The sequence below is a fragment of the Labeo rohita genome, chromosome 10, assembly GCF_022985175.1.
Source record: "Labeo rohita strain BAU-BD-2019 chromosome 10, IGBB_LRoh.1.0, whole genome shotgun sequence".
Lineage (NCBI taxonomy): Eukaryota > Metazoa > Chordata > Actinopteri > Cypriniformes > Cyprinidae > Labeo > Labeo rohita.
The window spans coordinates 29706072-29733518 of record NC_066878.1 but is presented as its reverse complement, the minus strand read 5'-3'; the positions used below and the strand labels follow the sequence as shown (position 1 = coordinate 29733518).

General features: G+C 33.3%; 1 protein-coding gene across 1 annotated transcript in view; it reads left to right on the top strand.

Annotated features, from left to right (window-relative positions):
- The window catches only part of clip1b (CAP-GLY domain containing linker protein 1b), a 34383-nt gene extending 6971 nt beyond the window's left edge, over positions 1–27412 (top strand). The window contains 14 exon segments of the mRNA XM_051121456.1: positions 1028–1132; positions 2340–2468; positions 2582–2698; positions 4285–4342; positions 4632–4882; positions 6827–6889; positions 15204–15289; positions 19580–19685; positions 19809–19852; positions 22098–22158; positions 22411–22567; positions 23477–23529; positions 23611–23723; positions 25488–27412. Of these exon segments, the coding sequence (XP_050977413.1) occupies positions 1028–1132; positions 2340–2468; positions 2582–2698; positions 4285–4342; positions 4632–4882; positions 6827–6889; positions 15204–15289; positions 19580–19685; positions 19809–19852; positions 22098–22158; positions 22411–22567; positions 23477–23529; positions 23611–23723; positions 25488–25716 (1572 nt within the window). The 3' untranslated portion in view covers positions 25717–27412.
- The last annotated feature ends 35 nt before the right edge of the window (positions 27413–27447 follow it).

Genomic DNA, 27447 nt, shown 5'->3' with positions numbered 1-27447 from the left:
CAGACAGATAGAAAAGATTGATTGATTCATTCATTTAGTAACCCATTGATTCAGTGATTCATTCATATAAATGACCACAAATATAGACAGATAGATAGATTCATTTATTTTTTTATTCATTAGTTCAGTGACTCATTGATTCAGTGTTTCATTCATATAAACATATTTGTAAACTAAGGACCATTGATAGATAGATAGATAGATAGATAGATTCACTGATTCATTAATTCAGTGACTTATTGATTCAGTGATTCATTCATATAAAAGTGTTTGAAAACTAATGACCACAACTATAGATAAAGAGATTCACTGATTCATTAATTCATTAGTTCAGGGACTCAAGGATTCAGTGACTCATTGATTCATTCATATAAACATATTTGTAAACTAAGGACCATTGATAGATAGATAGACAGATAAATTCAGTAATTCAGTGATTTAGTAATTGAAAGGTATTTGCAAACGAATGGCCACTATAGACTGAATTCTTTCATTCATTCATTTTGTCTTAAGAGCAGATCATGTTATTATATGAGGATCAAGTTCTTCAAAAATCACTTTGGAGAAGATCTGTTAAACATTCTTTCATAAGTAATAAACAGTGCACCACTTTTGTTTGAAGCTCTTGTAGCATTGACTCTTTGATGCTTTTTTCACCTTCTCCCTTCATTTGTTCATTCATTCACTTTTTTTATCCCTGCATTCTTCATTTCTCATCTTTTATCACGTTCACACATTTCATTCCTTCATTCTTTATTAACCCACTTCATCTTTCTTTCATCGGCCTGCTCTTTGAGCTGCATTTGTTTCAAGTCTTTGTGTTCTTGTTTTTTTTTTTTTTTTTTTTTCAATCTCCTGTCTTCCGTCTTCACGCCGCTCCCTGTGTGTGTCACTGCTGTCTTTGTCCTCATTCATAGAAGAGGATGATGTCAAGGTCTGCATGAAGCTCTTCGTACTTGGCTTTTGGCTGGCACGTGACCGCGCCGTTGGTGTTGTCTCTCTCTTTTCCTCTTCTGTCTACTAACAGACGCAGACCAAACTGGAGCATGCCCACATTAAGGAGCTCGAACAGAGTCTTCTCTTTGAAAAGACCAAAGCAGATAAACTCCAGAGGGAGTTAGAGGATACTAGGGTAAATCAGTCTGTCAGATGGGAGGGTGAGAGAGATTTCTCTCGGGGTAGATGTCAGATCCCCGTGCATGGAAGAGATTTTGCTTATTTTGGGAAAGTCATTATTTTTATGTTCCATGATGGATTGAGGTAGGTCTCTTTTTTGGTAAGCAACCCTGGGCGCATATCTGCAAGCCATTTTTCATCCCAAAATCTAGTGAGGAAAATAAGAAATTGCTTTGCATCATAAATATTTTTTAGTTCTTCTTCTTCTTTTTTTTTAATGACATTTAAGCACATTTTCATCACAATTCTCAGTTGCATTATGTAATGTGGGAAAAAATATATCTGATTTAAATCATTTTAAATTTAAAATGCATTTTACAGGTATTTGAGGTTTAAACTGCTGTTCAAAATTTGGGGTCGGAGAAGTTTCTTATGCTCACCAAGGCTGCATTTATTTGAACAGAAATATAGTAAAAACGGTAATATTGTGAAATATTATTATGATTTCTATTTAAATATATTATAAAATTGAATTTATTCTTGTGATGCAAATCTGAAGTTTCAGTCTTCAGTCATATGAGCCTTTAGAAATCATTTTAATATGCTAATTTGCTGCCCAAAAACACATTTCGTATTATAATGAATATGAAAAATTATGAAAGCTTGTTTCCACCATTTACTCAATTTATGCTCAAAATTACCTTTTTTATTTTTTTATGTCTTGGCAGAAATTCTGAGAAAAAGTATCAGAATTCCAAGTTTTACCAAACTTAAAATTCCAGGAAAAAAAATAAAAATGGTGAGATATAAAATCAGAATTTTAAGGGGAAAACTGTAAAAACAACTGAGATTTTTGTGGAAACTATGATGTTTTTTTTGTCCACTTTGATCAATTTTAATGTAGTCTAACTGAATCAAAGTATTCATATCTTTAAAAAAATCCTTTAAATTATAGTATATATTTTGTGCTGATTTTTGTGATTTATTTATTTTTTTTTTTTTTCAGGGCATGATGATTTTTTTTATTAATTTTTTTCCCTCATGACCATAATGTGAATCTGAAATGGCTCTGATTTGTTTAGATAATTAAATGAATGAGAAAATAGATTTTTCTCATGCAGAAAATATCTAGATTTTTTATGTGTTCAGTCATCTGTTTTATGTGTTCAGTCATCTGGTTTGGTCACACTAAGCGGTTACTGAAGTCTTGTGTCCTGCTGTAGGTGGCCACGGTGTCTGAGCGCTCCAGGATCATGGAGCTGGAAAAGGAGGTGTCCGACTTGCATCTCCAGCTGAGAACTCTCCGGGCAGAGACTGCGGGGTCAGCCTCACCTCCATTACAAGACAAAAAGGTCCATTCAGCCCCCCCTCCTCAAGTCTATCTAAACAAGATGCATTATGACATGTGATCATGTCATAATGCAAAAAACATTTGCATCATAAGAATTAATCACTGTTTTCATAGATCAAGGAGCTGAACTTTGAATTGGAGAACAGACAGAAGGAAGTGCTCCTATTCCAGCAGAAACTTGCCTCCTCCGAACAAGAGAAAACATCCATTCAGCAGCAGCTGCAAGATCTGGTACTCGACACTAATACTGCTTATTTACTAACCTGAAAAGCCAGTTTTATACGTAATGATAATGACACTTATTTTTTTAAAGGTTTCAGTTTCTTGTGCTGTACTTTACACCTCCCTCCAGCCCATATGGTGATCTAATAACTGCTTTTTATGTTATTGAATTATTTAGATGGGTCTGGGGATACATATTTTCTCTAGAATTAAGCGTATCATTACAAAATCTTGTCTTTTACGCAAATAAGTCATGGGAGGCCCTACATTACAGTGATGTTACTATGGTTAGGCTTTACGTTTAAAGGCAATAGCAATATGATAAAGACAACAAGAAATTTAATTTAATGAAATTTATTATCAATTATGAAAGAAAACAGTTCTTTATATAAACACATTTTCTATATAAACAGAAGTTTCTATATAAATAAATGGATGTTATATATATATATATATATACACATATATATATATATATATATACACATATATATATATATATATATATATATATATATATATATATATAGCTATGTATTTATTTATTTATTTATATTTTTTATGTATTTATTTATTTATTTACTTTTTTTTTACTTTAATACTTTAATTTATTAACATTATCACAATAAACCGTTCTTTTGCAAAGTCAAGCACATTTATGTAAGATTAAAAAATCAAAGCTATTTATTTTTTTTATTTAGTTTAATACTTAAAATATTTACATTAATTATCATGATAGTTATTTTTCAAAGTAAAGCACATTTGTATAAAATTTATGACTGAAATAGTATTTTCTTGTAAAATATACTCCAATAATCTTTGTTTTAAAACTGTGAAAAATAAGTCTTAGTCCACTAGTATTTTCACCAGCAAAAAATGGTTTTAAATTAGTTATTTCTATCGGTTGCTGTAGTGTATCAGTAGAAAATATCAGTTTACATTTATGAACATCCTTTTGCTATTAGTTGTAATAATCCAGTGAGGTTTTTGTATGCACAAAGAGTATATAAATGATAAGATTGGTCCTTGTCTGCATAATAACAAATGCATATTTTAAAAGTACAAAAGGAATAAAACAAGGTAAACCTTTTTGGCTACAGAAATCATTCTAATGTCCTGATTTGCTGGCCAAAAAGACATTTCTTCTTATCAATGTTAAAAACTATGGAAGCTTGTTTCATTTCACAGTTACATTTATGTGTTTGTTTGTTTGGCAGAAATTATGAGAAAAAGTGTCAGAATTCCGAGATGTAAACTTGAATTCCAAGATATAAAGTCAGAATTTTATTATTTATTTATTTATTTATTTATTTATTTATTTACTGTAACCTTTGTTCAATGTTGTCTAACTGAATAAAAGTATCTTTTTAAAAAATCTTTTATAAATAATATAAGTTTACATTTCTGGACATTCTTTTGTCATTAATTGTAATAATCCAGTTAGATTTTTGTATGCACAAGGAGTATATAAACAGTAAGAATAGTCCTTGTCTGCATAATAATGAATGCATATTTTAAAAATGCAAAAGAAATAAAACAAGGTAAACCTGTTTGGCTAATCTGTTATATTAATTCTATTCTTTGTTTGATTTCAGAAGCAGAAATTTGACACAGCAGCAGAGGACAATAATAAAGCAACACTAGCCGTGCAAGGTAGGCAAAACATAAAAAACATTAAATGCTCAGTAACTACCATTAAGCACCTGAGCCTTTTAATATTTGCATCCCTGGCATGTGAACCTGCGCCAACGTGAACAGCTTTGCAGTGTCATTTTTGCATGCTCATGAGATAAACCAGCCTTTCCCAGCAAAGCCATAATTCACAACAGCACACTTTTACTTGCTCAGTAATCCAATTTCTGTGAAAGTTTGGGGAAAATGATCATATTAGCACAAATTCTCCTGCATGAGTTCCTCTATGGCTATTTCTGTGTGACAGCAGAAATGGAAAAGAACATGAAAATGCAGCAAGAGAAGCTGGATCAGGTGTCCAGGGAGAAGGAGGACCTGCAGAGGGATGTGGCCGTCCAGCAGAAGCAGGAACAGACGAAGGGTGAAGAGAGAGAGCTTCAGATGAAGGAGCTGAAGGAGAAGTTGGGCCAAACAGAAGGAGAGTTGAACAGAATCACAGAGAGGAGTGCTGAGTTGGAACGGCAGGTGGTGGAACTGAAAGCCTACAAAGACCAAACCCAGGTGAGCAAATGACGTTTGTAACACATGTGCCCAGTAGCTCCTGCTGTTTTATACACTACCGTTGTATACACTACTGTTTTATATACTTTGTGCCACAGAAATAAATTACATTTTAGAATATATTCAATTAGAAAACAGTTATTTTAAAGAATTAGTTCACTTCCAGAATGAAAATTTCCAGATAATGTACTCACCCCCATGTCATCCAAGATGTTGATGTCTTTCTTTCTTCAGTTGACCAGAAATTAAAGGAGAAGTCCACTTCCAAAACAAAGATTCACATATAATGTACTCACCCCCTTGTCATCCAAGATGGTCACGTCTTTCTTTCTTCAGTTGTAAAGATATTATGTTTTTTAGGAAAACATTTCAGCATTTTTCCACATATAATGGACTGATATGGTGCCCTGATTTTGAACTTCCAAAAAGCAGTTTAAATGCGGCTTTAAACGATCCCAGATGTGGCTGTAAATGATCACAGCCGAGGAAGAAGGGTCTTATCTAGCGAAACGATCAGTTATTTTCATTAAAAAAATACAATTTAAATACTTTTTAATCTCAAACGTTCATTTTGCCTTTCTCTCCCTCTACTCTGTGTATTCTGACTCAAGACAGTTAGGGTATGTCGAAAAACTTGTATTTTCTCCCTCAACTTCAAAAATGATTTCAAAATCATCCTACATCGCTGCAGAAGTACCGACCCAGTCTTTGCAAAGTGAACATGCAAAGAAAATCAAACACCCTTAACAAAAAAGGTAAAACAGCGATATAGGACGATTTTGAGGGAGGACATGAGATGGGAGTTTTTCGACATACCCTAACTGTCATGAACTGGAACAAAAACAGTCCAGGCAGAGTAAGACAAGACGAGCATTTTGCATTAAAAAGTATATAAATTGTATTATTTTAAAGATAAGACCCTTCTTTCTCAGCTGGGATCGTTTACAGCCGCATTTAGGATCGCTTGAAGCCGCATTTAAACTGCACTTTGGAAGATCAAAATCAGGGCACCAGTCCATTATATGGAGAAAAATGCTAAAATGTTTTCCTCAAAAAACATAATTTCTTTACGACTGAAGAAAGAAAGACATGAGCATCTTGGATGACAAGGGGGTGAGTAAATTATTTGTAAACTGTTTTTCTGGAAGTGGAGTTCACCACGCGTGACCATTCAAACGCGCATTGTGTAGTCACGGACACACGTTGCAAAGCTAGTGCAAAATGACTTTTTGTGGTTAAAAAGTACGAAAATAACTAATTTTTTTTGCTAGATAAGACCCTTATTCCTGCATTGAAACTGCAGTTTGGACCTTCAACCCATTGGTCCTTACTGAAGTCCACTATATGGAGAAAAATTCTGAAATGTCTTTCTTAAAAAACCTTAATTTCTTTTTGACTGAAGAAAGAAAGTCATGAACATGGGGGTAAATTATTAGGAAGTAACTAGGGGAGTGACGAGAGACTTATCAGACGAGACGAGACACGAGACTGGGTTCACGAGAACGAGACGAGACAACATTTTTAAACTTTTCTTAAGAAATTCTCAATGAAACGTGCAGCAAAAACAGATTTGAGGAAGGGATTAAGCCATATTGCTCTTCAGTTTTAGTTTGTTTGACAGATACTGTGTCGAAACATAATGGCCCAAAACACAACTTCAAAGACCTATTATGTTAGAATAAGAATTATAAATGTACTTTACTACACTTTTTGTGTGGAAGACCTGTCATTTTAATATTGTCATGTGGCCACAACAATATCGAGTTTTGCTATCACGATATTGATAATATCGTTACATCCCTAGTAAATTATCAGGAAAGTTTTGTTCTTGTGAACTAATCCTTAAAATAGTAACAGTATTTCAGAATATTACTGTTTTTAAGGTATTTTTAAATGACTTTTTAAATGACATGGCTAACTAGAGGTTTCCTCTCACTCAAACAGAGTTTACAGTCTGATAAAAAGCTGGAGCAGATGACAAAGAGGAATAAGGAGATGCAGGGGGAGGTAAATATGCTTTACCCTTCATATCATAAAGATAAACAGTGACTGTTACTGTGTAACCTGCTTACTGTCAGGTTGTATCTGATGTCTGTAAGGGATTTGGAAAGGGTGTGAACAATTCAGTTATTTGAGTTAGTGCTCTACCAGTTCAAAAGTCACCTCCGTGTTGCTAGGATGTCATGAGTGGTTGCTAGGTTGCTCTGGGTGATTGTTAACTGGATCTACTTCACAGACCACATGATTTGAGGTAGCTATATTCATACGTTGCATTGGTTATGGTGAAGTTTAATACTTAGTGTTAGTACTTTGTTCAAATCACTAACCTTATTTTCCTAGTTTCGATACCAATAACATAAAAATTAAGTCAGACATTTTTATTTTGTATTTTTACAAAGCTTTCTGTTGCAGCTGAATAACATGAGCAAAAATCAGCAGCCTACAGAACACTTAGGCCTAAGAGGAACTTTTGCCTATGGTTTTAACAAAAAATTCACGCATCCCATGAGATGATACGAGACACGAGACTGGGTGCACGACAACGAGACGACATTTTTTAACTTTTCTTGAGAAATTCTCAATAATGAAATATATAGGGAAAATAGTCTTTTATTCAGCTGAAAAAAACAAAATACAAAAAAATGTAGGTGCATTTTGAACTTTATGAAATTAAACTTCCATTTAATGAATTATATCCAGTAATAAACAACATTTAAACAAGAACTTTACGATTCTGGATAAACTGAGAATCCTAGTTGTTTTTAATAAATTGAAGACCATGATTCTCTCACTTTTTTCTGGAGAAAAAAGATTAGAAAACTGAACAAAATAACTTAACTTACTAGTGGTTCTGGCAAACTGTTTATTGGTTAAATCATTTAAAACATAAAATAATAATTTAAAAAAACATTAAATGAAGGAGGAGTCAGTGTCTTACTTCATTAAGACTTGTTTAACATTGAAATCTCCTGAATGAATGATTCAGTGATGGGCAGTTAAATGGGCAGTTGTTGCCACCACCTGGCGGAAGAGGATCAGCGTTACTATACAAACAAGTGTTAAGATACTTTCGTATTGATCGCTACTGTAGACGATAAATGTTTATTCCCAAACTATAAACTTTTATCCCAGTACTTCTATTATTTAAATGTCTGTAACACAGAAATAATGATTATAATGTGGTTGAAAAGACTGTTTGTGTTGCTTTTTCTGTGTTCACATTTACCCCAACCTTCTGATTCACTAACATGGGGAGCGACAAAATGTGCTTCTCACGCCTCACTGACACTCGCGATGTCGAACAGTCCCACTAGATAAATTATTGTCATTCAGGAATAAGATCGCGAGATCTCGTGCCATCTCGATTGATTTTTGTTTTTGGATTAACGTAAATTACAGGCAGCACGTTGATTAGGCTGTTTCTCTTTGAACACTTCGCTGAACACACATGGATCTAAAAATACTGTTACACATGCGTTTTCTTTCTTGTCTGTTTACTTTCACTTTCAACAAAAAAGGGCTGTGTTTATGATGATATACTGACGTATTTTTGTGCATATTGTGCGGTAAATGTCAAATAAGTAATATCCAGCCCGGAACGACCTTTTCTGCAGTGGTAATGCACGGAACAATTTGAGAACGGACACAGGCCGGGACCCGCACCGGGGCCGCTGTTCACACAAGCGGTGCACAACTTCTTTCCCCTCCTGTGCTTAAATCGTTTGATTTTAAACATTAAAATCACATTAAAATGCGAATGCAGGAATCGTTAAGCAGAACCGAAATGCACGTCTTATCGAATACCCAGTTCTTGGAAATTTGGAACCGGTTCTAAAATGGAACCCTAATGGATTCTCTGCAGTGAATGGGTGCTGTCAGAAAGAGAATCCAAACAGATGATAAAAACATCACAATAATCCACAAGTAAACAACACTGCTCCAGTCTATCAGTTAACATCCTGTGAAGTCAAAACCTGCATGTTTATAGGAAACAAATCCATTGTCAGGGGAATTTTTTTCTTGAAACCGTCGCTTGATCTGTTAGATGTGTTAGATGACTTTTTAACTGGAAAAAGCAAATATTAAGAATAGATAACCCATATTTTATCCAGAAGCAGTGGTTTGAAGTTAAAACACCTTGATGATGGATTTGTTTCTCACAAACGCTTTTCGCTTCACAAGATGTTAACTGATGGACTGGAGTGGTGTAGATTACTTGTGGATTATTGCAATGTTTTTATCAGTTGTTTGGACTCTCATTCTGACGGTTCACTGCAGAGGATCCATTGGTGAGCAAGTGATGTAATGTACATTCTTCCAAATCTGTTCTGATGAACAATGAAAGTCATCTACATCTAGAATAGAGCTAAATAAACACATTTACTTAAAAGGCGAGCAGAGATTTTTCATTGTGTAACTGTCCTGTTATTGACATAATTGTTCAGACACACTGTTAATTTCATGCATGAGTCCTCTACATCTGACCGCCTGCAGGCTGCATGTAAAGCATGTTCTGTGCGCTCATACGTGGCCTTACATAATCACCCCGATGGCCTGCACTTATCAGAGGAGACTTGCCTCCGGGGGAGACTTGCCTCCTTTTTACATACGGTGCGCAAAAGAGTAACAGGTTTTCTTATGTCACTGGATCTCAAGTGAAAAGTCTTGCTTGATTTAGCATCTGTATTATAGTGACTGACCTACAGTGGTTGAGATGGTGTTGTTGGTTCAGTCTTTGGTTATATTGGGTGTTTGCATGTGATGAAAATGAGTTTTCAGTTTCAACTATCCAATAAGGAACCTTTTTTTTAAGAGTGTTGTTCTTAAACCCATGTGATTCATGGAGCACAAATTGAGTTTTGGTGAATGCTCAAGCTTCTTTTTGCACTATATTCCAACTCTCTTGGAGCCATACTGTAACTTGGTGTGCTATGGCAGAGGAGATTTACTCTGGGATAGTTCACCCAAAAATGAACACTCAAGTCATCCTAGGTGTTTTTGATTTTCTTCTTTCAGACAGATCGAATCAGAGTTGAATAAAAAATGTCCTGACTCTTCCAAGCTTTATAATAGCAGTGAATGGGTGTTGAGATTTTGAAGTTCAATAAAGTGCATACATCCATCATATAAAGTGTCCCACACGGCTCAAGGGGGTTAATAAAGGCCTCCTAAAGTGAATTGATGCATTTGTGTAAGAAAAATATCCGAAATTAAAACTTTCTAAACCGTAATTTCTAGCATCAGTTCACAAGAGAGTGGTGTTCCAGTGGATGACGTAGGTGTAACATAAGCTCCGGTGAGAATATGCTAGTCTTGCGAGAACCAAGTTTTATTTACAGGAGCAAAGGAAATACCAGTGTCCTCGTGGCATATATCGAAATCCTCTATTTCCCTTTACAAATCCTCATTTTGCACTTCTAATTTGTGACCGGTGTTTTGTTTTGCTCTCTCCTTTGTGCTTCCGCATTCGTCACTTCTCACCGGAGCTTACAGAAGCTAGAGATTGCTGTTTATAAAGTTTTAAATATGGATATTTTTCTTACACAAGCACATTCGCTTCTTTAACCCCCCACAGGCGTGTGGGACACTTTTTGGACTTCTTTTGGATTATTGAAAAATAACACCCATTCATTGCCATTATAAAGCTTGAAGAGCCAGGGCATTTTTTAATATAACTCAGATCGTATTCGTCTGAAAGACAGTCATACACCTAGGATGGCTTGAGGGTGAGAAAATCATGGGGTAATTTTCATTTTTGGGTGAACTATCCCTTTAAATTTTGCTCTATTTCTTACACCAAGATATCAAATTACTTCAGATTTTAGCACACAAGTCATATGGACTACTTATTTGTCACTGTGACCTGATGCAATATGAAAATGAAGAGCGTGAACATTTTTCAAAAGTTCTTCTTTTGTTTTTCATGGAAGAAAAAGATTGTTTGAAATGACGTAAGTGTGAGTAAATTATGACAGAATTAAAATTTTTTGATGCACTGTCTCTTTAAATATATTTTTGGTGTCTGTATTGAAAAAGACAACCTCATTTTGACCTCATTTTGGACTTTTGTCCCCTTAAGGTTTAAAAAAGCGGAGCTAATTTAGGTTAGCCTGAATTTCATTCTTTTTTTGCATGTGTTATTCAAGGACTGAATTGTCTTGCACATCCTGCATGGCAGCTTTTAAAAAAAAATGCACAAATGTGCAGTTTTGAGATCTGTAAGAATTTTTCATGCATATGCTCACAAAGGCTGCGTGTATTTGATGAAAAATACAGTAAAACAGTAGTGATGTGAAATATTATTGCCATTTAAAATGTCTGTTTCGATTTTAATATATTATAAAATGTAATTTATTCTTCTGATGCAAAACTGAATTTTCAGCATCATTATTCCAGTCTTCAGAGTCACATGATCCTTCAGAAATCACTCTAATATGTTTATATATTTATTCATAAAATAAACCGGTGGCTTTGCTCACCCAAGGATTTCCATTTCTCTGATGTCACTGGAGACAAACATGTCTCATCGTGTAGAAACAGCTAATGCAGGATGAATGAGCATCTAAAACGAGAACAGGCGGACGACGGAGAGCAGCAGAAGGAGGGGGCGGGGACAGCAGGGGATGTCGAGAGGGGCGGGGCTTGTCGTCCTTACATAATGAAGCTGCCCTGTGTGATGCTTTTCAGAGCGTGTGTTTGCGCAAACGTGAGCGTGTGCTGGAACGCCAGCGGAGCGAGAGCTCGTGCCTCTCTCTCGCTGCAGGGGGCCATAGGGGGATGTATTATTGATAGGGCACAGTTGTTTGGAAAAACAGGAAAGGCACAGCAGCATGGATGTGACAGCACTCCAACAGAACTACACGGGCAGCGTTTATAGCTCTCTGTGCCAGGTAAAGATCGCTCTTCTGTAGTGCACTTTTGTAGGGATGCATGATACTATCTATCGATGACCATGTTGGTATTCAGGAGTGTTAGCTAGGAATATTTTTCTTTTTTAAATATTGGAATTGAGTTAGGATGATATTGTAACTGGATAATAGGGCTTATTTTTTCCAGTTTAAGTTCATTTTAGTATCTTGCATGTTTTAGTGCCTGGTTGCATTTGAAGCGTGTTTAATTCTAGATTGGAGGTTTAATGTGAGCACTGTTTGTTATTGTTGGTTTTTCCCCCTGATGTATTGATGTAGAATTTCAGCCAGTGTCTTTTTTTTTTTTAAATAATTTTATAATTAGTTTTGTAACCATAAAACACCCTCAGATGTTTGAATTCAGTGAACATTAAAAAAAAATCCACATCTGAATAAGTACAATAATTTATTTATTTTAAGCGTTTTTAACAGTTTATTTATTTATTTATTTATTTTGCATTTTTCGTCTAACATCTATTATTTCAGTTTAATTTCAAGTAACCAAAACACTTTTAATAGTTTTAGATTTGGTTAACAATAGCAACACTACTTTTCCTAAAAAATACTGGATAGTTTATTGATATTTTAGAAAAATACTGTAACAAAGATGTGTAAATAAGCAGTAAATTAAGTACAACAAATACTTCCGTTATGTATAAGTACTGTAAACAATGTTAATATTTATTTTCAAAAATTATGTATATGATTTTATAACCAAAAAACACCCTTAGATACTAATTAAGTAATTAATTTAATTAATTAATTAATTAAATTTAATTCTCCATCTAAATAAGTATAAGTATAATCATTTAATATTTTTTTTTTTTTTTTTTTACATTTTTCATCTAATATTTATTTTATTTTAGGTTTACTTCAGATAACCAAAAGCATTTTTATAATTTTAGTTTTAGATTTGGTTAACAATAACAACACTACTTTTCCCAAAAATTACTGGATAATGTACTGATATTTCAGAAAAACACTGTAACAAAGACGTGTAAAGTAGGTACTACAAATACTTCCATTATGTAGAAGTAATGTAAACAATCTAAATATTTATTTTCAGAAACTATGTGTATGATTTTATTACCAAAAACGCCCTCAGATACTAATTAACTAGTTCATTAAAAAAATAATTAAATTAAATTCTCTATCTAAATAAGTATGATAATTTGATCAATATTTATCTAATATTTATATTTATTTTATTTTAGGTTTATTTCAAGTAACCAAAACATTTTTTATCATTTTAGTTTTAGGTTTGGTTAACAGTAATAACACTACTTTTCCTAAAAATTACTGGATAGTTTACTGATATTTTAGAAAAATACTGTAATAAAGACGTGTAAATGAGCAGTAAAGTAAGTACAAGAAATACTTCCATTATGTAGAAGTACTGTAAACAATCTAAATATTTATTTTTAGAAACCCAGTATGATTTTTGTAACAAAAAAAAAAACAGTCTCAGATACTTTAATTTAATTAATGCATTAAATTAACTTCTCCTTCTGAATAATTACAATAATTTGTTAGGCTTATAAGAAAGTTTGAGAAAAATATGAGATTTTACTAATTGAAAAAAAGAATATACAGGGCATTTTTTTTATTCATAAAAGGAAAGAAAATACTTTGTGTCACTATATCTCTTGCGTGTTATTTCTCTGAGTAATAGAGATGTTAAGCCATGCACACTGAGTTGAAAAATGCTTTCCCGTGTCTCGGTCTGAATGAAAGGGTTGTTTGATGACATTTCATTCTCTGATGACAGTATAATTCCTCCATCATTGATTCTCTCAAGCTTTCTGAATGTAAACACTGAATCACTCAGAGATATCAGCGCAGGCGAATCTCTGTTGATTCATAATAAGACACTGATGTTGGGTTTTGGCATGTAGATAATATTAATTATCGGCTCGGCCAGTTGTGGGCGTTTGCGCTGAAGACTGTAATTAACACTTCGGTCTGATGCAGACCGGTTAGTTACAGTGAACCAGAACCGGTGTGATGGGATTGAATTATGGGTCTCGTGGGAACAGTAATCTGACTTCACCAGATGTGGTGGACTGACGGATGCTTTTGTGTATGCATTATTTCTAAATATGATACTACTTCTCAAGCTCTCATTGATTGTACTTTGCAAAAAACTGGCAGTTTACTTTGTTCGCATGACATGAAGAGTTGTTTGCTAAAGAAAGCATTGCTAATATTAGTACTCATGCTTAGGTTTAGGTATTTGTTCCAACTCTTAGTATTAAACTTTAGCATGTAACTTGCAATTTTTGTACTACAGAAACAATACTTTAATGTGTGTCTAGTTGAGGAGAGGTGTCTGATTTGACAATTTTTTTTTTATTATTTTAAGTTTGAGTCATTTTATGTGGTGTTGTAATTTTTTTGTTTAGCTTTCATTTTTATTCATTTGTTAATTATTTTATAGTTTTTGTCATTTTATTATTTCAACTTAAACATTTTCAGTTAGTAAATTTCTACTTTTTATAAGTTTTTAATATAATATTATTATTTAGTTAGTCAACAGTTACAATGCTGCTTTTTAATAATGATGTTTTTTACACTGTAGTAATTAAAATGAGTTTTTGTCTTTTTGTAGTAATTAGAATTTAAAGTTTAAATTAATTTATTTTTCAAAATAAAAATTAAATATTTATTATAGAGAAAATAAAGTCAGTTTAGGGCCAATAAAATAAAATATTTTGCATAAAGAAACTCTTTAAAATCTCTCATATTTTTAGCAGTATATGTTTTTATGAAAATTTGGCAGAATAATAATAAAATATAAGATAAAAAAGTGTGCTTAATTATCATTAAAATAATTTAAGAATGCCTGTTGAAAATTGATTTATGTAATTAGTTAGTCAACAATAACAGCGCTGCTTTCCCCCAAAAATTCTAATGGATATTTTACTTACTTTTTTTTTTTTAATGCTGTAATGAAGATATTTTTTGTAAATGAGCATAAATATTATTTAATAATATTAATAATACATAATTGCAATAATAAAAATTAGGATTTTTAATGTTCAAATTAATTATTTTTTTCTGAATAAAAATGAAAATTAAACGTTAAGTGTAAAGAAAATAAAGTCTATTTAGGGCCAATAAAATAAAATATTTTACATAAAGAAACCAAAGCCTATTTAAAATATCTATAGCATTATTTTTATGAAAATTTGGCGGAATAGTAATAAAAAATAAAATAAAATAAAAAGTGTGCTTAATTATCAGTAAAATAATTTAAGAACACAAGAAAATATATGTTCCTAAAATATGTGTGATGCAAAAAACATATTCTTGAAAGGTTTCATGACATTGACCGCAATATGTTTTGTCCATAACAGTGTAATGTTTTCCTAAAACTTTCATTGGATTTATTTGTCTTTTATCTCGTCCACCAGCTTGAGGCCCTGAAGCAGCAGAACTCTCAGTATCAGGAGCAACTGAGTTCAGAAACGCAGAACATCCACAGCCTCCGCAAAGAAATGTGAGTTTCTTGCTGACATGCACCTATGTATTTTCTATTCACTGACTGCTTCATTATTTATTTAGGACTGTTTGACACTTTCATTGATAGTGATAGTAGAGAGAAGACTGGAAACAATAGGCTGGAGAGGAAATGACACGATCTTGTCTAGTGCACGTTTGCTGACCACTAAACAACAGCTGCTAAAAAGGAGCAGCATTTAATGTCTTTCAAATGCATCTTATTACTTTAATTGCCTGCTTTGTTGGAGCTATAAAGGATCTTGATCTTAATTAGTCGCTTAAGTATCATGGTGGCGTCACTGTTGTGATTAAATTAGATCTGTGAGTCACAGAATGACATCACAAGTCCACATGGTCACAACAGCTGTGATTTCTGAATAACAACAGGCGTAATGCGCATGTTCTGACATATTGAGCAGTTGTGCTTATGTGGGTGATATGAGTTTGAATCTGGCTCGCAGCATTTCACATTCAGGAGAAGTTTTAAAGTTTTTGAAAAATAAGAGGGTTTGGTGATACCTACTAATAATTAATGATATATATGTATATATGTATATATATATATATATATATATATATATATATATATATATATATATACATATATATATATATACATATATACATATATACATATATATATATATATATATATATATATATATATATATATATATAAAATAAAAAAAAAAAAACAAATAAAAAATAAAAATAATTAAATTGGTATTAATTATTATTAATTAAAAATTAATTTTAAACGTAAGCAGAAACATTAATGCACTTTCTGACACATTGAACAGATGTGCTCACAAGCAATAAGAGTTTTAATCTGGCTTGCAGCATTTCATATATAGGATAATCAATAATAAAAAAATGTAGGGCTGAACCTGATTTTATATGTCAGGAATTGACTGGATGGTGAAAAGTGTCTCTATAAGAAAGTTTTTTGAAAAATAAGAGGGTTTGGGGACACCTGCTGAAAAAATGCTTTAAAAAAATAATACAGAAATTCCAAAAATTGCAATTAAAATATTTCATAATTTTCACTTTTCATATTTATTTAGCGATTTAATTAAACAATTTATTTATTTTTTCTTTGCATAATTAATTTTAAGCATTTAAGCAGAAATATTTAGCTCAAAATATCTGAATAACAACAATGCACATTCTGACACATTAAGCGGTTGTGCTCATGTGCAATAAGAGCTTGAATCTGGTTTGCAGCATTTCATATTTAGGATAATCAATAAGAAAAAATGTAGGGCTCTGATTTTATACACCAGGAATTGACTGGATGGTGAAAAGTGTCTATATGAAAATGTTTGAAAAATAAAAGGGTTTGGTGACACCTGCTGAAAAAAAAAATTGCAATTAAAATATTTTATAATTTTCAGTGTTTATTTACCGATTTTATTTATTTATTTATTTTGTTTTATTTTTTGCAAAATTAATTTTAAGCATTTTAGCAGAAATATTTAGCTCAAAATATATGAATAACAACAATGCACATTCTGACACATTAAGCGGTTGTGCTCATGTGCAATAAGAGTTTTAATCTGGCTTGCAGCATGTCATATTTAGGATAATCAATAAGAAAAAATGTACGGCTGAACCTGATTTTATACGTCAGGAATTGACTGGATGGTGAATGGTGTCTCTATAATAAAGTTTTTTGAACAATAAGAGGGTTTGGTGACACGTGCTAGAAAAAAAATTGCAATTAAAATATTTTATATTTATTTTCCGATTATTTATTTTATTTTATTTTTTATTTATTTTTTTATTTATTTTTTTTTTTATTAATTTTAAGCATTTAAGCAGAAATATTTAGCTCAAAATATCTGAATAACAACAATGCACATTCTGACACATTAAACGGTTGTGCTCATGTACAATAAGAGCTTGAATCTGGCTTGCAGCATTTCATATTCAGGCTAATTAATGAGAAAAAATGTAGGGCTGAATGTGATTTTATACACCAGAAATTGACTGGATGGTGAAAAGTGTCTTTATAAGAATTTTTGTTTTTTAAATAAGAGGGTTTGGTGACACCTGCTGAGAAAATGCTTTAAAAAATAATAAATAAAAAAATAATAAATAAATTCCAAAAATTGCTATTATATTTATTTAGCAATGTAATTTTTTACAACATTTAGCTCAAAATTTCTGAATAACAACAGTGCATGTTCTGACACACTGACTCATAAGCAATAATAGTTTGAATTTAGCTTGCAGCATTTCATATTTAGGATAATCAATAATAAAAATAAAAATAAAAAAATGTTGGGCTGAACCTGATTTTATATGTCAGGAATTGACTTAATGGTGAAAAGTGTCTGTATATGAAAGTTTTTGAAAAACAAATGGTTTGGTGACACCTGCTGAGGAAAGAAAAAGTTAAAAATTGCAATTAACATATTTAATAGCTTTCACTCTTCATATTTATTTAGTGATTTAATTAATTATTTTTGTAATTTTTTTAATTGTTTGCAAAATTAATTTTAAGCAGAAACATTTAGCTCAAAATTTCTGAATAACAACAGTGCATGTTCTGACACACTGAGCATTTTGCTTATGTGCAATAAGAGTTTTAATCTGGCTTGCAACGTTTCACATTCAGGATAATCAATAAGAAAAAAAAAATAGGGCTGAACCTGATTTTATACATCAGGAACTGAAAAGTAAGAGGTTTGGTGACTACCAATTAAAAAATATAGAAATATTTAAAAAAAAAAAGTTAAAAACTCATATTTAATCCGCTTTAACAGTTTATTTTGGAATGCGCTGTTCGCAAACTGAATTTAAGCATTTAAAAAAAAAAAACCTTTTGCTCAAAACTCTTTTACAACTACAGTGAAAATTTCTGGCGATGTAAAAATCTAGTGGGGACCATTCTGAATTCATGCTGACTTTAAAATAAAGCGCCACAAACCGCAGCTCAAAACCTTCATAACTCAAGCTGATCCGACACACTCCTTCAAGCCGCTGTTGATTGGCACGTCCAGCAAGTGACGGCTCCAGTGATGCGAGCCTCTTTTGAACTCTCGCACTCAAGATATTCGTAGCCGAACGTTTCAGAAGTGAGCGTCTCTCCTCCAGGGAGTTTTACGTAACCGCATCTTTCCAACTACAGCTGCTTTTTTCCGGTCGTCTAATGCTCTTGACTCCACGTGAGATCCGGCAGTGAGTTTCTTTCATAACACTCTGTTGATCTTCTGACACTCGTGAATATGTATCATGCTTATCATATTATATCTTTTGGATATTTGTAATGGAAAAAATATGCTATGATTTATTAAACACAACATTTTTAGCCTGTTGTACATTTGTTCCCGCAGTTCAGAGACTTCACCTTGATTTTCTGCTTGAGTTTTGAGCGTGCATGATTTGATTTATTCCTGCATCATAATGCACTCTGGGTAAAAATAGATTGGCTCATTCGCTACACATGAGAAGGATGACGGTGACCTTTCTGAAGTGTTTTTTTTTTTTGGAGCTCATGTTTTTACTACCACTTTTTGTAACCAAACGCTCTTATTTGTCAAGCGCTTGGTTTTTAAAATGTCTTGCATATGATGATAAATTAAATATGATGAATTCCCTTAAGAGGAAATTAGAAGGATAACAGGATTTGATGCTCAAAATTTGTTTTTGACAAAAAATGCAATAATATATAGTGCTTTATAATACTTTTTATGAGCAAATGACTGAATTGTACATAATGAATATTAATGCACTGCACATGATATATACTACATGCTGCAGAATATTTTTTTAATCACATGAATTATATTTATTTTGCATTTATCGTCCAACAAAAAAAACATCTTGTCCAAACTGACATAACGTTAAAAATTAAATATGACACATAAACTGGATACATATTATTATACGTTGCAGTCAAATATTGCATGTAATATCACTTCCAGTTAATTTGTTATAAATTTTAGATTTAATAAGATTTTTTCTGTTTTCAAAAGAAGACTCTTTTAAAGTTCCAAGGCTGTATTTAATTTGATCAGAAATACTGCAAAAACTGTAATAATGTGAAATATTATTATAATTTTAAATAACACTTTTCCGTTTGAATATATTTTAAAATGTAATTTATTTCTTTGATACAAATCTGAATTTTCAGCATCATTACTCCAGTTTTCAGTGTCACATGATCCTTCGGAAATCATTTCTAATATGCCGAATTGCTGCTCAAGAAACTCTAGTCCTACCTGATATGGGCATTAACCAGTATGGGCATTAACTCCCTCTTTATCTCTCCTTGTCTGTGTAGTGAGGAGCTAAAACTGTCAGCCAATCAGAAGTCTCAGAGGCAGGTGTCGCTCCAGGACGACAAAGGGACGTTGGCTCAGGAGTTGGACGTCCACGCGCAGCAGAAGGTGTTTATCTGTCTGCGTCTCTACTTAGACGTTTTCTGTCAGCTCTTCTAAAAAGTGTTGCCCTGTGGCATTCTCCGTCAGTTTGAGGGATTGAGTTATCATGTATCATGTTTTTTTTGGCAGCTTGGCAAGGAAGCTCTAACTAGCCAGCTGGAGATTACAGAGAGGTAAGCACATGTCTTTGACTCAGTATTAAGTTCATTCAATCAATTCAAGACGAAAGTCTTAAAGTGGAAGTGGGTTTAAAAGCAAAAATTTAAAGCTTACTCACCCTCAGGACATTCAAGATGTAGACGAGTTTGTTTCTTCATCAAAACAGATTTGGAGAAATGTAGTATTACATCACGTGCTCAGCAATGGATCCACTGAAGTGAATGGGTGCCGTCAGACTGAGAGTCCAAACAGCTGATAAAAACATCACAATAATCCACAAGTAATCCACACCACTCCAGTCCATCAATTAACATCTTGAGAAGTGAAAAGCAGCGTATTTGTACAAAACAAATCCATCATTAAGATGTTTTTAACCTCAGCTGTTATGAACTGAGTTTATAATCCAAAATAATATTTCTTCAAGTAAAAAAAAAATCTGTCCCCTGTTGTCCTCTCGCATCTAAATCCAGTGCCTGATCTGTGCATATTTCTCTCCTGATTCAGATAAGACAGCTTTGACACTGCAGGAAGCATTATTGTGGACTCCTATTTTAGCCAGATGAAGTTGAAGTTAAAAAAAATGTCTTAACAATGGATTTGTTTCTTACAAACACACAGCTTTTCACTTCAAAACAAGTTAAAGGAGAAGTTCACTTCTAGAACAAAAAATTACAGATAATTTACTCACCCCCTTGTCATCCAATATGTTTGTCTTTCTTCAGTCATAAAGAAATTATGTTTTTTGAGGAAAACATTTTAGGATTTCTCTCCATATAGTGGACTTCACTGGTGCCCTCAAGTTTGAACTTCCAATATGCAAGTTAAATGCAGCTTCAAATGGCTCTAAACAATCCTAGCCGAGGAAGAAGGGTCTTATTTAGCAAAATGATTGGTCATATTCAAAACAAATTGACAATTTATATACTTTTTAACCTCAAATGCTTGTCTCGTCTCTGCGATGCGCATGCGTAGTCTGTGTAATCCAGGTCAATATAGTTAGGGTATGTCGAAAAACTCCCATCTCGTTTTCTTTAACGTCAAAATCATCCTACATCGCTTTTTTACCCTTTTTTTTTTTTTTTTTTTGGAAAGGGCTTTTGATGTTCTTTGCATATTCACTTTGTAAACACTGGGTCGGTACTTCTGGAGCGATGTAGGATGATTTTGAAGTTGGGAAAGAAACTAGATGGGAGTTTTTCAACATACCCTACTGACCGTATTGAACTGGAAAAAACGGTTCACGCAGACTTAGACAAGACAAGTGTTTGAGATTAAAAAGTATATAAAAAAGTATATGAATTTGTTTCAAAAATGACAGATCGTTTTGCTAGATAAGATCCTTCTTCCTTGGCTGGGATCATTTAGAGCCATTTGAAGCTGCATTTAAACTGCATTTTGGAAGTTCAAACTTGGGGGCACCATTGAACTTCACAATATGGAGAGAAATCCTGAAAAATTTTGTTCTGGAGGTGAACTTCTCCTTTAATTGATGGAATGGAGTGGTGTGAAATACTTGTGGATTATTGCAATGTTTTTATCTGCTGTTTGGACTCTCATTCTGACGGCACCCATTCACTGCAGTGGATCAATTGGTGAGCAAATGTTACATTTCTCCAAATCTGGTCCGATGAGCAAACAAACTCATAAACATCTTATATTTTCGAGTATATTTTCAGCAAATGTTCATTTTTGGTTGAACTACTCTACTTTAATTTTCTTCATAAGCTTTTAAAAAACAAATTTATTCTAAACAGCATGTCACAGATGTTTCTAATGGTGCTTAATGGAGCTCTGCCTTAGTAATTGTTCAAATGAGAGCTGGATTTGAGTTCACATACACTCTGGAGGCTTTAAATGTCATTTCATCTCGTGGGAAATGAGGGCTTTCAAAAAAAAGCTTGCCAGTACACGTTCTTTACAAGATCAGTGTTTTATGATACACCAAGATTACCACATCTAGAGAGATGATCTGTTTCCATGACTGCTGTTTAGTCAAACAGCTCAAATAATGGTACTTAGCAAAAGCCTTTGGCTTCAGATCTATTGTTTTCTTCCACCCTAAAAATACTGTGCAGTCCCACTAGATGTCTGTTCTTTTTTTTTTTTTTTTCATGTTTTTCTGTAAGCTTTTAATCTGCAGAGCTCCATTGGGAGATGGTGTTATGCATGTTCTCAGAGTGAATATGGCTTTTGTAACATGACTGTAAATCCTACAATAGGCTGCCTTCAGTTATAGTGAACTCTCATCTGTTCTCACAGGGAAAACTCTAATGCAGTGATGTCTGATAAAGACAAAGAGCTGGAGACCCTACGAAATGAGGTAAGAACTTTGACTATTGGGTTTCATAGGGTTAGCTAAACCTTTGGATCATTCTTTAAAGTATGTTTAATTCACTGTGGATTGTGACTGAATTTGTCTTAGATAAAAAGAATGCTTTTAGTAGATTAGTTTTTATATTAAAACTCTATTGTCTCAAGCAGTCATTGTTGTTTATTTTTTTATATAAAAATTTGTTTAGTTGACACTTAATATTGTCAGGTAATGTGGGAAAAAAATCATTTGTCATTCCAGATTGCAGTGCTTCGTGTGGAAAATGCCATGGCCAAGACGCTCCAGTCGGCTGTGACGTCTCTAGAGAGGGACAAAGCCCAGCTGCAGAGCCGAGTGAACAGCCTGGAGCAAAAGCTGGAGGGCCGGCAGACAGGGAACGGAGAGGAAGTCACTTCAGGTCCGTCAGCGTATTTATATTTGGAACGGAATGACTGCATTCTACATTCTGTGCAATATACTGTACATTGCCAGCTACTTTAATTCACACTCTCATTTAAAAGTTTGGGGTTGGTAAGATTTTGTAATGTTTTGAAAACTCTCTTCTGCTCACCAAGCCTGCCATTATTTGATCAATGGTTTTGCATGTTTAATTCAGGGAATGCCTTCAAGTTAACATCTCAGAATAAATGGTTATTTTGTTTTATTTTTAATCCAATTTTATTTCAAATGCCTTCAGATTTGTTAAAAATTACAGTAGCTTTTGGTTTGAATTTATTTGTTACACTGGAATTGGAAGGTAGTATGAGTAATACATACAGTACTACTGTTTTTATTTCCATTTGCAGTATGAGAAATTAATCTAAAATGAACCAACTTAAAGAATTAGTTCACTTCCAGAATTCCCCCCCATGTCATTCAAGATGTTCATGTCTTTCTTTCTTCAGTAGAAAAGAAATTAAGGTTTTTGAGGAAAATATTCCAAGATTTTTCTCCATATAGTGGATTTCAATGGGGATCAATGGTTGAAGGTCCAAATTGCAGTTTCAATGCAGCTTCAAAGGACTTTACACTCCAATTTGGAACTTTAACCCATTGGCCACCATTGATGTCAACTATATAGAGAAAAATCCTGGTTGTGTTTTTTTTCAAAAACCTTCATTTCTTTTCGACTGAAGAAAGAAAGACATATATCCAAGAATATCTTGGATGCCATGGGGGTGAGAAAATTATAAGGAAATTTTTATTCTGTAAGTGAACTAATCCTATGAATTTTGAACGAATCTTTTTTAACTTATATGCAGTTCCTACATACACATTTTCCACTGTTCTCACTGACCTGAATTACTGTTTCTTGTCTCACATGTAGGTGATGCTGCTATAGACCAACTGAGAGAAGAGAAAGAGTTTGCTGAAGGACAGGTAAAACTCTATATTTCTTAATGGTTTTAAGATATCATATGTGCACATTTCTAAATCCTGCCATTTTCCTGCATGAATCAGATTAACTTCCTGAACTCAGTCATTGTGGACCTCCAGAGGAAGAATGAAGAACTAAAGGTGAAGCTGAAGAAAATGGCATTGACCGAGTTCAACGGAAATGATGAAAATGATGGGTGAGTCCAACTGAGTTTTATATGAAAGCCAGTTTCCGCCACTGAATACAAAATTATTATAAAAAAGGTTATTGCGACTTTTTATCTCACAATTCTGATTTCTTTTCTCAGAATTGTGAAATAAAAACTTGCAATTAGGAGTTAAAAAGTCACATTTTTTTTCTCAGAATTCTGTGATATAAACACACAATTGCGAGTAGTAGTCAGAATTGCGAGGTTTTTTTCTCGCAAATGCGAGCTTGTATCTCGAAATTGACTTTTTTCTCCCAATTCAGATTTTTTTTCTCAGTATTGTGAGATAAACTCGCAATTGCATGTTATAAAGTCATAATTGCGAGATAGAAACTCGCAATTCTGAGAAAAAAAGGCCAGAATTGTCAGTATTTCTCAGTTCTGACAGTTATCAGAATTGTGATTTTATTTCTCAGAATTGCAACTTTGTCTTGGAATTTCAACATTGTCTCACAATTCTGACTTTTTTAACTGGCAATTGTGAGTTTATATCTTGCAGTTCTGAGAAAAAAAGTCAGAATTGTGAGTTTATATCGCAATTATGCCTATTTCTCAGAATTGTGACTCTTAGAATTGCAATTTTTTTTCACAACTGGCAATTGCAACTTTATTTCTCAGAATTGCAAGTTTATTTCTCACAATTATGACTTGCAGTTGTTTATATCAGAATTTGGATAAAAAAAGTCTGAATTGCGAGTATGTGTCACGCAATTCTGAGAAAAAAAAGAATTGTGAGTATATCTCGCAGTTCTGACTATTTCTCAGAATTACGAGTTTATATTTCACAATTCTGACTTTATAACTCACAATTGCAAGTTTATATCTCAGAATTTGGAGAAAAAAAGTCAGAACTGTGAGTTTGTATCACGTAATTCTGAGAAAAAAAAAACAGAATTTTAAGTTTATATCACAATTATGACTATTTCTCAGAATTGTGACTGTTTTAGAATTGCAACTTTGTTTCGCAATTCTAAATTGATTAACTGGCAATTGCGAGTTTATATCATGCAATTATGACTATTTCTCAGAATTGCAAGTTTATATCTCACAATTACTACTTGCAGTTGCGAGTTTATATCAGAATTCTGAGAAAAAAAGTCTGAATTGTGAGTTTGTGTCACGCAATTCTGAGAAAAAAAGAATTGTGAGTTTATATCTCGTAATTCTGACTTTATAACTCGCAATTGCAAGTTTATATCAGAATTCTGAGAAAAAAAGTCAGAATTGCGAGCTTGTATCACGCTATTCTGAGAAAAGTCAGAATTGTGAGTTTATATCACAATTATGACTATTTCTCAGAATTGTGACTTTGTCTTAGAATTGCAACTTTGTTTCACAAATCTAACTTGAATAACTGGCAATTGCAAGTTTATATCAAGCAAATATGACTTTATTTCTCAGAGTTGCAAGTTTATATCTCACAATTATGACTTGCAATTGCGAGTTTATATCAGAATTCAGAGAAAAAAGTCTGAATTGCGAGTTTGTATCATGCAATTCTGAGAAAAAAGAAATGAGTTTATATCTCACAGTTCTGACTTTATTTCTCAGAATTGGGAGTTTATATCTCATAATTCTGACTTTATTAACTTACAGTTGCAAGTTTATATCACGCAGTTCTGAGAAAAAAGTCAGAACTGCCGGATGTAAACTCACGAGACAAGCATTGTGCTACTTGCATCTTCGTTGCATTACTGTTATTCTTCAAAAGGGTTTACGCAGAATACCATTGTCTATCCTCTTTCTCTCAAGTCTTGTTGAGGCAAAAAAGAAGAAGAAAGCCCCACCGCGGGTTTTCTGCGACATCTGCGACTGCTTCGACCTGCATGACACGGAGGACTGTCCCACGCAAACGCAGTCCCCAGACTCGCCTCCGCACACCACGTACCACGGCAGCCGCAGCGGCGAACGGCCGTACTGCGACATCTGCGAGGCGTTCGGTCACTGGACGGACTCTTGCAACGATGACCAAACCTTTTGAACTTTCCCTCAACCCCCTCGGCCTGTGAGCAGGCTATGCACAGATCGCTTTCAACCAGATTATACGATATTTTTGTACACAGCATATATACATTCGAACCTCTTGTACATTCCCAAACAAATCCGCCCAAATGAAGGCTAAGGTATGCTGCATTGATGGAATTTGAATGTTATAAGGCGAGAGATATTTCTATGTGTTATCAATACTGTTTTGTGTGTTTCATAAGATTTTCACTGTCCTGTGTGGGTTGATCTAATGACAAATTACCAGCAAGAAAATTTACGGTTTAGCGATACTTTGAAGTGTATTTAAAGCTGCTGCGTGTAATTTCTAGTAACACAAAATGAAATTGCAAAAATTATGACTTAATAATGACAAACAGGTTTTTCCATTGAGCTCCGTCCCAAACTCACACCATTGGTTGAGTCAGAAGTTGATATTTCAGGCCGCTTAAACAAACAGTGTTTTGAAGGCGCCACAAAGCTGTAGCCTGTGTTCGGATTGGCATACTAGTACACTGCATACTGCACACTATATACTAAATACTGCCCACAATTTTTCTGATAGTATGTGAAACGGTACGTATTATGCAACAATAAAAATTAAGCAAAGATAGTTTTTCCTCACACACAAAATCAACTTAAGTTGAGGTCATTGTATTAAATGGATCTGATTGTATATTGCACATTTTCACCCAGGTATTCTATGCATACAGAAATTACACATACTATGCACAGTATACACACTGTGGTATGGTAGTATGCTATTCCGAACATAGCCACAGTTGTTGCACTTTTCAGTAATTTGCCCTACAAATTGTTTACTTACAGTTGTCTCTGCGTATTAAACCAGGATAGATTTTAATGAAGTTATTTTAATGAAACTAAATTACACACTTCAGCTTAAAGAACTTGTAACAGACTGTTATCACAGACACAAAACAGTACAACCAGTGCACCAAACAAAGCTGAAGCTAACCACTATTAATTTATTGCACTTCTCACTTTAAATGTATACAGCACATGAGTTTAACTGCCATTGATTGGAGCTAAGTTATTCTTTTTACTGTTAAATGTCAGACGTATAGTTATAATATTGTCATATGAATGGCTTTTTATGTGTATTTTGATGGTATGTCCTGTAGATGTCAGGCCTATTCACACTAAGTCCAAATTTTTGGCACAAAATAGAGCATGGATTCAGGATTGATTTATTTAAAATGTCAAACAGTTACTTCAGGTATCCAGACTTTTTTTTTTTTTATAGAATGACGAAATTCTGCAACAAAATACAGTGCAGAATAGTTTTAGTGCGAAAAAAAATGGTTTGCAAACATTTTATAATTCTGTGTATTTTAGTCACCTCAAACTTGGTGTGAACAGACCTTTACTAAAGCACAATTTTTAAGCACAAGATCATATTGTATCGCTCATTATTGATGTAATATTAACAACAAAGTTTATTTAGCAACCTAATAAACTGCAAGTGTTAGAATTTGTAACCCGCAATGAAATGGTGCACAAGTTTATATTAAATATGTGTAATATTCATCATTACTCCCCTTTTGTTTAAGAAAATTTTGCATTAACTGCAAATATATGGTCTGTTTCTACTGAAATATTGTGACAGTCTTTAACTATCGTACTGTTTCATGTACTGTATATTCACTTGAACTCAATACAAACATTGAACAATTTTTTCTTGTGCCATTGTCTGGATTGCGCTTTGTGA